Source organism: Micropterus salmoides, unplaced genomic scaffold (assembly GCF_014851395.1).
Source record: "Micropterus salmoides isolate LMB-PRFRI ecotype aquatic unplaced genomic scaffold, ASM1485139v1 Ms_hic_scaffold_550, whole genome shotgun sequence".
Taxonomy (NCBI): domain Eukaryota; kingdom Metazoa; phylum Chordata; class Actinopteri; order Centrarchiformes; family Centrarchidae; genus Micropterus; species Micropterus salmoides.
In genome coordinates this window covers 10,647-24,811 of record NW_024044294.1, presented here as the reverse complement: position 1 = coordinate 24,811, position 14,165 = coordinate 10,647, and the positions used below count along the sequence as shown (strand labels likewise).

The 14,165-nt window shown below is 39.9% G+C and overlaps 1 protein-coding gene across 1 annotated transcript; it reads right to left on the bottom strand.

The window, feature by feature from the left end:
* Nucleotides 1-9,772: 9,772 nt before the first annotated feature.
* LOC119889594 (astrotactin-2) lies at nucleotides 9,773-13,067 on the bottom strand (the record flags this gene model as incomplete). The annotated part of the gene is made up of 2 exons (XM_038700434.1): nucleotides 9,773-9,961; nucleotides 12,901-13,067. Coding segments are annotated over 2 exons (356 nt in total), but the record flags the coding sequence as incomplete, so codon positions are not given.
* Between the last annotated feature and the right edge of the window lie 1,098 nt (nucleotides 13,068-14,165).

The following is a 14,165-nucleotide window of genomic DNA, read 5'->3' as shown; positions in this document are numbered from 1 at the left end:
TAAGGCAACACTCTCGGAAAATCAGGGCAGAGTGATGGGATAGATGAGGAAGGGGAAGAGTTAAGACAGTAGTCCAGAAGGGATACAAAATTACTAAAAGTGCTACCACCCTACAGGTCACAGCTACACCAGTAGTTCATTAATCAGTACTAAAAACATCTAGCCACTAATTTAGGATTCAGACCTGGTTCACAAATTACTCCTTGCAGTTTTCCTTCAGTGAAAGTGGGAGGCAGCTGAAGCAATTTTGGAGGACTGGCATTGTTAGCCTACCCCCTGTGAGGCAACTCTATCACAATCTGAGGCTAAGGGTTTAATGCTTTATGCTGCATATTCTCATTTTTCACCCTCCTGTCTACTATTGATTCTCTGGCTGCTGCACATGCAAGTGATTTTATCAGTCTAGCAAGAGTGCACAAAAGCATCACCAGCTAAGTTTATTAACTACACAAAATATTTGTCCCTGTTTCTGGTTGCTCCTAAGGTATTACATATGCAAAATAGAAATGCAAAACTTCATAAGGTAAAGGTTTCACAGAGTGGCTTGAGAGCGATTTGTACAAAAACGTGCATGCACATGCAAATTTTCTGTGTAATTGCAAAGTCTCTAAGTGGAGAAATGAAGAGTCTGTTTAATCAATAACAAATACAATTTCATTTAAATGATAAATTAGCCCTTCAGTTGAACAAGTCTATGTGAAACTACTTCAGCGGGGCCACAGGTGGCAAACGCTGAAAAAAAAAAATAAACACTGAGTAATTCAAAGAGCTGAAAAGTTGCACTGTGTACAGAAGCCACTGCTATAATTGCTTTTCAGAATGAGGTCCAGGAAGGAGCTACATTCTGGACAAAGGGGTATTTATGACGTTACCACCTTTCCTTATGATTCAGGGGTGCTTTTGTATGATAATCAGAAGTTCCAGAACAATACAATATGGTTTATCAAATAGCGAGGACCATTGCTGTCTCTTCAAAAAAACAAACAAACATGAAATAATCTACCAATGTGGCTATATTGACTGATGGCAAGTTGTCTTTTTATTGTACGGGATATAATGAGTTTGCATGATAGAATGAGTCGTCGTATAGAAGTTAATAGCAAGGTTGCTGCCTTATTTTGTTGTCTAGATAAGATAAGATAAGACTTTATTGTCCCCAAAGGGAAATTTGTTTTGGACTCTGTCTGTTCGGCAACTTTACAAAGACAGGCCCCAGAAATAAACATCTCTCAACACACATGCTCTCATATAATGTTCTCTAAATGTCTACAAAATGTATTTCTCTAAGGGTATAAGACATTGTACATTTTAACACTTCCTTTTACACTGTTTCTTGAGCTGGGGATGTCAAGAGCACAATGGGTGAACCACATCAGGCAAACTAATATTTGCTGTTGTATATACTGTAAGAGTTAACATGGGGTAGTAATTGCTTGACCTGAAGATCCACAACAGACTGAAATATTGTCATTTGACGTTACGTAAAAATGTGAAAGGAGTTTTGGTATACAGACTCTACTGTTTTTTTAGCTGCATAAACCTTGCATCCATTAATTCTCCAGCCCGGTTTAACTACACCTGTGTGCAATGTGTGATTACTGCCTCACAGTCCAGCATGCAAGCCTCATTTGGTGCACCACTGCTGTTCTGTATCCTCTTTTGCATTTCCCTCAGTTACTCTTTCCTAGTGCCTCGCTCTCTAAGTTTTGCACAGCTTTGCTCTTTTGATTTAGCCTTTTCTCTTTCCATTTATTTTCCTATTCATTTTCCTTCTCAACCCTTATCGCTGCCTCTACCAATCCACCTCTCTCTCTCTCTCTCTCTCTCTCTCTCTCTCTCTCTCTCTCTCTCCCCAGTCAAACAGCAGGTAGTCAGCTATAAGCCTCTCTGACATTAGCTGATATTAGGCTATGGTCTATTAGGTCCTGCCTTGCCATGTGAGTTATTGAGCGTTACTGCTTCAGGAGTGATCACACTCATGTACGCATGTGGACTGACTCACACCAGCAAACACAAACCCACACAATTGTGTCTGAGCACACACACACACCAAGCCTCCACAATCTCCCAAACGTGCTCACCTTATGTCCACTAAGTCACAAACACGGAGGAATCACTGAGGCTTTAAGAAGTTCCTCTTACACGTGCATCCTTTTTGCTAAATTCCCTTTGCTAAAACGTCAATTTGTGAATAACAACTTTATCTAAATCTTTACAGGTCAGCTGCTGCAATGTGTGAAGAAAATACGTAGGTTTTGCTTAAGCTTGCTGTTAACATATGTGAACACCAAGCTGGTAAATTAATTGATCAAATATAAAAATAAAGAGTTTATTTTCATTAATTTACATTCATGCTATTGTTCATGGCAACGTACAAATGAGGTACGATCCAGCCGCAGCAGATCCATTCCGTGTTCCACAAAACACAAGTGCCACAAAGTCTGCAGGTGCATGTAACACATAAGTACTTTTTCACAAGCAGCATTTTCCAAAAAATTAAGCCATCTGTGGAAGCAAACATCCATGGAAATCAAGACTTATGTCAGCAAACACTGATATGATAATAAAAAAACATACCAAATTTGAATCTACCTATTAAAGCAACATTTTGTAACGATTTACCTTAAAATAACAGCCTCAAAATCATATTGGTATACTGACTTGTAATAGGGAGAATGTTACCTCTTTCTTTCCCAGTCGACACACAGAACGCCTGTTCTTGCACTATATAATTTGGGGTGAGCAGGTATGATCTACCACGGGAAGTGCGTAATGTCAGCTGCACAGCAATTTAGTATTGCACTTCAAGTTAGTCAAGTTAAAGACTAGCAAATACTTAGTGGACGCTAATGGGGATCCAAATAATGAACAAAGACTGAGATAACCTGACCTTTAGACTCCATTTACACTTGACATCCAACAATGACATCTGATCATGAGGCTTTCCTTTTACATGTAGTTCTTAATAAGCTTTCCTGTGATAATAATATAATATAATAATAATAATCTTTTTTATAGAGCACTTTTCAACAGCAAGTTACAAAGTGCTTTGACAAGTGCAAAGGCTATAAAACACATAAAAACAAATACATGATAAAAGCAAGAAAACACTTAAGAGACTAAAACATGTTAAAAGTAAATATAAAAAAATAAATCCCCCTCTCACCCCTTGCGGAGTGGTATGTGTCATCCTCAAGCTCGGGTCCTCTACCAGAGGCCCGGGACTTTGTTTATACATAAATAGAATAAAATCAAATCAGGTGTAGCCCTATAGGCTCTACTCATTTGTACTTTGCCAAGTTAACTATAGCTTTGTCCGAGGCTGGCAGTGGTTGGTGGGAAAATGTGGTCAAACTGTTCATTGACACCTGACTGAGATCCAACCACCTCCAGATGTGGTCTAGTCCATCCAGTAGCATTCCTACTGCAATACATTCTGTGTGCATTTACAGCTTCATTACCAGGCTTTTCTCCTCTAGATGATATTCAGATACAGGATGCTTTTAGGTATAAAAGGAGTCTTAGTATGGGTCAATCTCCAAATCTCCAAATAAATGTTAGATCCTGCACATAATGCAACTTGATAGCATCTTTCCGTTCCCAACCTGGTTCTCACCCACATCTTACAAATGGCATAACTCCAGTTTGTAACGCAGGCTTTCTGTAAAAAAAATTATAAACTCCAAGTCCAAGCATAGATTACATTGATGACATCATTGGGGTTATCTCAGCTACAGAAAATTCCCTCCAGAGGCACTGAGTGTTAAAATATTACTGCTTTCACAGGTTGAATTACATAAAAATGGTGGAGTTGCTCTTTCAACTATACCCACTACAATTAATTAGCAAACAATCTGTCCCAGTTGTCAGTGTCCAAGGCATGGGAAGCAGTCATTTGTTGTGTCAACAAGCCAGCTAAACATGTGCTTACTCACACAGACAGTGTGTGTATGGCATCTAGCAACTGAAGTTAATTATGGCACAATGTATTTAACATATGCATCAAACACATACAATATTATTATCTGAATAACCATCAGTGCTCCAGTGCCACCATGTCTTTAGTTGAATTGTTTTGGAACCGGTGCTGCCCAGAAACACACATATGCGTGGGGCAGAATACAATGGTATGTGCTAAATTCAATGTTGGTAGATTAAAAAAGAAAGAGCACGCAGGCCATTTATTTTAGGAAGAGAATTAAGAAGCTTCTCATCAACCTTGAGCAGCTTAACCCTTCACCTCAACAGTCTGGCTCACTATCTTATGGCTACTCATTATGTGGGAAGAAATTGCCTTATGATGTTTGTTGACTCAGCTACCCAGTAGAAGCTACCGTGTGTGCACCAAGGAGATAATTACTGAAAATTACAGAGGAACGTAGAAATGTGGCTATGTTTATGCCTGTGAGCTTTGTGGGCTGCCAGATTCACAAATTATTCATGTTGTGGCGTTGTCTTAGTTTGAGAGGTGAGCGCTGATGAAGAGTTAGTACAGGGTGCCTATCAAAAGCGGTTTTGTCTCTTTTCTTCCTCACTTTTTCTTTTTTGTGTGGCGCGTCTTCAGCATCAGAGTGACATGGGTGGCAGCGTCACCTTCACAAAGCAGGTGAAGCTTATTTTTTTCTTCTCCTTCTCAACCACTGCTTCTCTTTTGTGACAACCCAAACTTCTAACAGTCATTCACTGCGGTGCATTCTCACTGTATAACCGCTTGGAAGGAAGGGAAACGCTAAGGACAGAGTGTCTGTCTATCAAAAGAGGAATGCGTGAGCTTGATTTGAACAGGATTCATTACTCAGGGTGTGATGAAATATTTATCCCGAGCAACTTCATTCAATTTCGTCAGCTTGTAAATGTACAGAAGACAAATGTGATTTACATATGTTTCTGAACTCGTGTCTCATTATGGCATTATGGCAAATTACATATAATTGCATTAGACAGGAAGACAATTATCGCCTCCACTAGGGTTCTGTTCTTTTGCAGCTGGTCTCAGCTCCCTGTGTCAGTACGTCCAATATCCAAGTGGTTCCAAGCAGACTCGCTATCAGCTCAGATCAGGTGGTGATTGCAAGAAAAGAACATGTTTTCTGAGGTGAGATAGAGTGTGTGAACTGTGAAGTGCAGGTAAAGATGAAATGTATTGCTGCTCTTCACAACCGCCGCTGCTCATTGGGTGGTGTTTGTAGTCTCTCTGTTAGGGTCTGTTCAGGTTGACCACATTATGAGTTGAGTTGAATTGTCCTTCTGGATCAGGGCTGGCTATCCTATGATTAATGTGACTTTTTTGAAGAAAGACTTTTTTTTGAATGACGGGTTTTCCAAGGGGACTATTTCAGATCAGGACAAATATCACTAATGTGGTCATCTTAATTTGAAAAGTTCCTGACCTGGAAGCAACCAGCCTTATGTAGATGTTCTCCCACTACATGCTTCAAATTGCTAAGTACTACTGAGTGCATCAGAGTGTAAATGTACTGTATGTGTCTGGTTATTTGTCTCGCCCCAATGAGTGACTATCCCTTAATGCTGCCGTTTTCCCCAATTTCAATTTGCACCCCCATATAGCTCATGCGATGTGTGTGTATACTCTGTGTGTGTGTGGCAATTCATGTGACAGGGGCAAAAATATACTGCCTATTATCACTGCCCCACCACCCTTCACACATTCACATCCTCTACTCTACTACTGTCATTTGATTTGAGAGTGTGTGTGTGTGTGTGTGTGTGTGTGTGTGTGTGTGTGTGTGTGTGTATCCATATGTCTCTATGAGTTATCTTATTACTGTACATATAAGAGCACAAAGGACTAAATTGAACATGGACTACAAATAAAAATAATAGAACAGTACAAGAAACAGTTCAGACTGATTTGAAAATTAAATTGAGAGGCTGATATGCATTTAAAAATCTAGAGGATGTAAAGTGCTCTCAAAAAGAATGTAACTAGCCTGCCTCCACTGCATTCACAAGAAGAAAATTATTAAATGAAAAAAGATGAAAACATGTACTTTATCTGTTGGCTGGATTCTTAAACAAAGTGACACTGCAATCACGTTGTAATGGAATTGTTCTCAGCCGAAACATTCACATTAACACATGTAACTTTATCACACAAATGCATGCTTACATGACATATTGTTCTGTAATTTCATTGCAGCCATTTGCAAAATTCATTCCCGTGGTCCACTTCAAGAGGCTTAGCAAAGTGAGATCAATTTAAAAGAAAACATATGCAAAACCTTCCTAAATCACTATCATTTGATACTGAAACACTACCTGTGATGGATCTTATAATTCATCTAAATCATCTAATATTTCACTTTGAGCTGCCTCTGCAAGAATGGGGGGGGGGGGGGGGGGGGGGGGGCAATGGAGGTGTGAGAGGAAGAAGGGTGCACTATGGGATAAGACTTGCATCTGCATATCAAAGACGGCATGAAGGGATGTGGAGAAAATTATGGTAATATCAGCTGTAACATATTGCTATAAATATATATTGTATATCAGGAGTGTGAAGTATAATCTTATGGGAGTGAGTCATTCAGAAGACAAAGCTATTGTTCTTTTGACAAAAGACACAGAGGATTTGATGAGCAGAATGAGTACTTTGGTGAGATGACATGCAGTAATACACATGTTTAATTAGAGGCACAGGGAGTCAAGTATTATACTCCTGGGCGCTTAGCTTGTCTGGTTAGACTTAGAATGATGAATAGCTCAAGAAAAATGTGACTGTCAAAATGCTAACTGAAATACATTTGATCAGGCTCATAATACAAAGATGGGAACACAGTGGTGATGCATACGAAATGGTAACCAATAAACAAAGTGTCTCTCCCCCAATTTGATGCTTAGTTCCATCACAGATTCAGAGAGTAACTTCTCTCTTTTTTTCTCCCCTTTGTTTGCCTGCCCTCTCCAATAACTGCTGAACTCTGGGTCGGTTTGCATAAATGCTTTTTGGGCTTCGTTTCAGACGCACTCTGCACCTAGAGATTCATGTGTTATTTATCCAAAGAGGCACATCAGCTTGGAAGTGCACTTTGCCTGTCCTCTGCATGTAATCAGTGAAGTGTGACTCCAACTGCGGGGAACATGGTAAGTGTGGTTGAGAATGCATCTCGCAATTAGCATTTCTAGCTTCCAGGATCAGGTGCAAATAGAACAGGTGTAATAAAATGAAGGTTGAGGTGGGGAAGAGTTCCAATGTTGTGTATTTTACAGAAATCTGATGTGTTTTCTTAGATTGGTGATCTAGGACATATCCAACCACTGGACTGCATCGTTTGAGTTGTTATATACAATGTATGTCCATCACAGAGCTAAAGAAAATAGTAACTTCTGGTTATAATACACCCCTTTTTATCATCTTTTTAAACTCTGAATCTTACAGCAGAAGATGAAGGTCTTTGGCAAAGTGTGGAAGGAACCAGAGAGATGCTGTGGTCTTTTGGGTCAAAAACATCTATGTCAATTAACTGATTCAGGATCTTTTTTCCCCAAGTGTGCCATGTACTACTCTGTGTTCTTTTTCCCCCATATAAAGATCCTCAGATCTTCCATTACTTGTCTAGTGTGTCTCAGCGCTGCCATACTGTTTTACTAGTTTAAACCTGTCGCGTTTATAACCCCAGCGGAGCCCTGGCTTGAGTGCAAATCTCTTTAGTGGCCATGGTTTGATGTAATCCAGTGTGGAGTAGGAGTCTGGTGGCAGAAGACCCACTGTGCTCTCCACTGCTTGAGGGCAAATAGATCAGGACTGACTGCTTCCCCTGGTATGAAATCCTCAAACTGTTCCTTTGTTTTATCTGTCAAACTGTGCCATGTATGGTGTTTTAAAAGGGGAGTCCCCAACTGGTTTAGCCCCTTGAACTTTCAGGGAACATGAGGCTCACATATTAGGCTGTAGACATGTCAGTCATTCCTACAAATTCTCTTAAGATGGATTTGAGGCCCCTTCCAGCTCATGGCTCTTTACATGATCAAAGTTAGTATTATAGTTCTTTGTTTCAGTCATAGCCCAAAACTCTTCCACCTTGTAGTTTTTCCATTACACACCACAGACAAGTAAGAGAGGTCAAACAATGCAACCTTTACCACCCGGTGCTCTATGCTCTGCTACATGCTTCTCTCTAATGACTGGGGGAAAAAAACACATTTGTATCAGTGTTCCCTCCTTATGCAAACGCTATTTATTGTATTACATTATCTATTTTTATCAGCTATCTTTTAAAAATAAATCTCTCTAGACAATACATGCAGCCAAAGGAATAAAGGACACTTCACACTTAGTTCAGGGCGCCTGCATCCCAAAGGCATTTTCAAGGACAGATACAGACGCAGTTGTTTACTAGTGTATATCCCAAATAAATTCAACTTAATGTCATTTAGAACTACTTCATCTGAAAGACGTTGGTAATAAGGATAAAATAACATTACCACAGAAGTGCCCTTTTCTGTGGATTACTAACATTAAATGCTGACTTCTTTGAGGAATTATGTGAACTTACAGTGCCTGAATTATAGTACACTTCTGAGAGAAGACTTAATAAAAGCAGCTTTCCAATGGATTCAAATAGTGATCTTACATCACTCACATTACACTTTCTTGAGGCTACTTTGAATGAAAAATGTGGACTTAAAAGTCATGGTGCAGCACTATTGACTAGAAATCATTTACTAATGGCCTTTCTGTGCATTCTCTATAATATATAATTTGATTACACCCAAAAAAGTCTCCAACTATTCAAATTACTTATTTCATGACCATCAACACATCTCAGGAAACTGGAAATTGTTCTCTGTTTCCATGAAGGAATCCAGTGTGCCATGTATGCTGGAGAAATCCAGATTCATAACAGTACACCTTACAAAGGCCCTGAGGACATACAGCAGACATATCATGCGGCTGTATGTTTAGCCAAGTGCAACTATTGTGGCCCATAGGGCAGAACAGATGAAAAGCCTTTCATGGTCACTTGAAATACCATGTTGGTATATACTACGTGTGTGTGTGTGAAAGTGTGAGTGCGTGCGAGAGAGTGATAGAGAGTGAGAGAGAGTGATAGAGAGTGAGAGAGTGTGAGTAAATAAAAGACAGAAAGCAGATACAGGCTGAGCGTATTTTTCTGTGTATACTGTATTCGTGCATAGATAGACCCTCATCATCTCACTGTGATTACAGGAGCATTTCACCACAAACAGCATGTGACTTATCAGAGTGAGCCAGGTTTTCAGAGGGTTGACAGTTTAGGGAGAACTGCCATGGGATAAGTCCCAATCCTCACTCTCTCTCACACACACAAACACACACACAAATCTGTGTTTGCACCCCAACGGCAAACCCTGACTACTGATTCTCAGAGCTGCTCCGCTGAGATCTCAAGCCTTTCTATCTCTCCTACAACCCAAAAAACTGATAAAAGACGACCGTTACTCCTGATGATGTGTCCTCGGAGACACAGGGAAATGTAAACAGCTAAGATGTGAAACAACAGGTCACAAGGGAAGATTGTTAGTGTAATTGACACCAGTAGATGGAAATAATAAAACAATGCTTTTCAAAATAGAGATGAAAAGAAAACAGAATAGAAGGAAAAATTATTTATAGGATAAGACAAGATTCTAAATACGATTAAAGAGAAGGAAAGAGCACTATAATGTACAATGTATCAATAAGAAAATATATTTTTTTTATGGAAATAATTTCTTCATGGAATTCTGACGATGAGCATTTGAGTGTAAATGTGTGTACTTGTACACTAGTTACCGGAAGGTCATTTGGAATATCTGTCCCAAGTTGACTTGCTGGGTTTTGTTGTGGTATCCATGCAGCATCTCACCAAACAGGGTGTCATTGAAGCGGACATCCTGTCTTGGGCATTTAGGTCCTTCACAGTTGTCTGACTGCAAAAGGCAGGAACGCCCATCCCCTGCCAGTTTGTACTCCTGCACACACCTGAGGAAGAGGGAAAAGCTGTGAACATAATGTATAATATGTAATAAACCCATTTACACTTGAAGTGAAAGGATACATATGTGTACAGTTTCTGGCAAGAACATGAGAAGATGAATTGTGGCATACATGTTGCAGGTTGATGATACAGCAAAATGCACAAAAAAACCCACAAGAGATCTGGATGACTGACACTGTAAGAACCCATAAAATGATGATCCCATTTTAGGTAGGTACATTATATTTGTCTCAATACAACAAGTTATATAGTGGAATTGAGTTTTGTAAGTCCCTTCTGTTACATAGCAGACAATATAAATTAATACAGAAGCAATTGTAAAAATGCAAACAGAAATAAAATATTATCAATGGAGTAGTGCTGAGGATGAATTTGAGCTTAAAAGTCTGATAGCTTGGGAGGAAAAAGCTGCTTTGCAGTCTGGTGGTGTGGCAGCAGAAACTTCTATATCTCTTCCCAGAAGGCAGCAGGGTGAACGGGCTGTGGCTGGGGTGGGTACTGTCCTTTAGTATCCGTTGGACTCTGCGTAGGCACCTTACCCTCACCAATATCACTGAGGCTCGGGAGATGGGTACCAATAATCTTCTGAGCAGTTCTAATCACCCACTGCAGAGCCCTCTGATCCTGGGCCGTCCCATCCCACTACTTTCATCCTCAAATTGCAAATGTAGAACTAACAAGCAAATATCTTTGCCCTTTTCTTTGACCATCCTGCCACCTGTAGACCACTTACCACCCAACTAAATACACACTATCACACAGTCAGAATATATCCGGGCTGTGCACAAGTATTAATGCAAGGTTGATACTTTATAATAAAAATAAAAAAACAATTTGGCTAAATGTTGTAACTTTGGCCAAAATGTCTTTCACATTAGCGAAGCAGTGCACTTGCCATTTTCATTGTGGAGATTGTGGACACAAGCACTCTGCTGAAAACAAATTCCAATAGAACAGAATCCAGCAGACCGTGCAAGTAGTCTCAGTTCTCATATTTCCTCTGTCTATCTGCACAATCCTCCCTTACAGATGAGGTTGAGTATCTGATGCTGTTGGCTGGAGCTGAGGTCTGCGCTCATGCGATTGATCAGGTCTCAGCGCCTCAGTGGGAAAGAGGACTCTGCCACTCTTGGCAACACTGTCCTGAAAATGCAGCAGACCTGGTGGAGCAGTGTCTTCCCGTGGCATGAAGGCAAAGCCCTTTCCCTTTCTATAAATGTTGGCATCGGGGAAAGTGGACATTGATGCAAATTGCGTTTTGATGTTTATCAGTTCATACGTGCCTAATATTCTGGAAGAAATTATGCCATCCCACACTGTGGACCTGACATATCTCAAGGAGAATTTGGATATCCTTCACCTCTCAGCCTGCTCCCTCTGTTAAGCTCCCACTTTCCAGAAACCCAAATGTCATCAGGAACTTCACTTAGACAAGTATTCATAGTTTTCTTTGCATTAGTCATTTCAGCACTGGCCTCACAATGGCATATGAAATTAGCAACTTTCAGGGATCAATGTTACTAGATCATCATTTGGTTATCAGATCAGTATCTCCCAATTGGCCAACCTCTTTTCTACACTACAGCCTTGAACTAAAAATCCCCTCTGTAACAATGGCTGCTTCAGTTGTTTTTATTTTTATATTTAAGTTCCCCCCTGTCCCGGTCTCCAGCCACTTCTCACTTTCCCTAGGCCCATGCATTTCTTAGGAACTCTCGGGGCCTGCCATTCTCCATCAATCCACCAGATGCCCTCTGACTTTCTCAACTGTTCCAGTCCCCTGACTCCTAACATCCACTTGCTCAATTGTTCCTCATTCCCCATTTACCTCCCACAGTATTCATACCTGCCCGTCTCCAACTGAAACCTGGAACTTGAACTGGAATCCTGCACCTTTTTCTTGCCCCATTCCTGTTAACCTGTGGATTCTTAGTCACATCTGTTTGGACTTGCACCTCATGCCATTAAGCTTATGTGTTATCATTTTGTCAATCAAATCACTAAACAATTCCAGCCTGATGGGTCCTTTTCAATGTTGTCTCGTACACACCCGATTGACATCCACAAAGATCACAGATGTTAGAAAGTGTGCTGCAGTAGTAGCAGAACAATCAGACAGTACAGTTAGCCAGTATGCAGAAGTTTCCTGTCAAGGGATTTCTGCTGTGAAAGCAAATAATACAAACATGCCATTGAGCCATCTTACTTGGTGTATAAGTGTAGAGTTGATATAACAGTGTCGAACATGATTTCTTGCCACACAGGCCCCTTAGTAAAATATTTGGAACTGTTGGAATGCCATAGTGTAAAGCAGTTGGTGACCAGGTGCGTGGCCCTTTTTTCAAATGGAAACTTCCTGTAAATTACTATGCCATGTGACACAATCTAGTTCTAGGGATCAAAAACTGTATCAGCTCAGAGGAAATGACATGAGGAAAAAGGTGCTGAACAAATATATCACTGAATAATGTGCAGGAGTAACGCATGGAAAATTCAAGTAATTCTGCAGAAAAATCATATCCAGTAGATATACTTTAACTACTAATGTAGATACTTCTTGTATTTTTTTCTATTTAAACTGTATACATGAATATATCAAATGATTTATAAAAGCTTGCCATCAGAGTTGGCCTGAAAATACAGCAAGATTGTGACCTGTGGACTAAATGATATTGTAAAACACTTCCTGAAAAGGATGCATATGCACATTAAAACCATCCATTTGTTTTGTAATTTTCTGCAAGAATTCTCATCACATACAGAAATTATTTGGTAATTATAAAGTCACTGGTTCTTATTTACCTTTCTATCTCACTTTACTTCCTTAATTTGCCTGAGGAAGAATTTCTTGATTGAGATTTCACTCATGAAGCCTAGTTTATGAAGAAGCTTTTACATTTTTTTCCCTGTTGGTTATTCTCACCCACAAAACATGAGCACATTGCTGGAACTGGGGTCATCTTCGAGGGGCACGAGCTGCTGGAGACACAGCTGTTCACAGCCTCCATTGAAACCATCCGTGCAGTCAATGCCCCTGGAGTAGTCATAGCAACCTGAGCCATCCTTCATTGGCCTCAGCCCCACAGGACACTGCAAGAAAAGAGAGAAAGGAGAGGTGGTGGTGGTGGTAGGGAGATGGAGAGAAAGGCATAAATTAGGGAGAGAGAAGATTAAGGCGCAGAGGTCAGCGTGTGCATTTTAATCGCGATCAAGCAGCACTGAGGAGGCAAAGACGGGAAAGAGGAGGATGTGGAGAACTGGGATTCAAAAGAAGAACTGCAAATGGTGACTACGTTATTTGATAGGATACATAAGACATAGAGGTCCCCTGGTGAAGCTCCATCCTGACAGATGGAAAAGAGTGGCAGGAGACTCCTTTTATTTTTCGTAGGAGATGATTTTCATGGATGTCTATACCCTTCACAGGCCAACAAGGAGTGCAAGCAAGGATAATGAATTTAGTGTATAGGGAGTTGTACGTTCCAGATAAAAGGGGAAAGAATTATATTAAAAGGGTAGTAAAAGAAGGGTGTTTAAAAAAATGGGGACTTTAAAGAACAGAAATCTCAATTTTATGCTCGCAACCTTGAAATGACATTGGGGCACATTGAGACTTCAGACTTATCAGTATTGGTGAAGGCTGGGTTAATTAAAAGCTGTAAGCATCAAGTTACTGACATCAACAGCCTTAATCACAAGGAAATATTTTGTTTTTTAGAGTTTCAGTTAGAGTTCAGATTTAGTTTAACCTTCAGTTTAGCATCAATACCCAGTAACCTCCACACAAAACAAATCAAAGTACATTCACCTGGGCACCATAGACAGAATCTGAAGGGGAACACTGGGTCCAATATTTTAACTTCAGATTGGCTAATTAATATTAAGTTAAAATAATTAAGTTTTTTTATTTAATGAATTATTTCCTCCAGCATAAGAAATACTAATTAAGCATAAGGGCAACAACAGATGCATTCTATAACAAAGCTGGACTCCATTAAAATGGCATTTTACTTACCATCAATAACTTGTAGACTCAATAGCCTACTGTTAATGATTTGGGTTGCATTGTACATCTCGGATGTAAACAAAAGATTACAAAAATGAACCAGAGAGGTACATTTGATTAACTTTTCTGCTGGCTAAGCTTATGTGTTTGAGGCAAGCAAAAATGCTGATGGGACACTATTG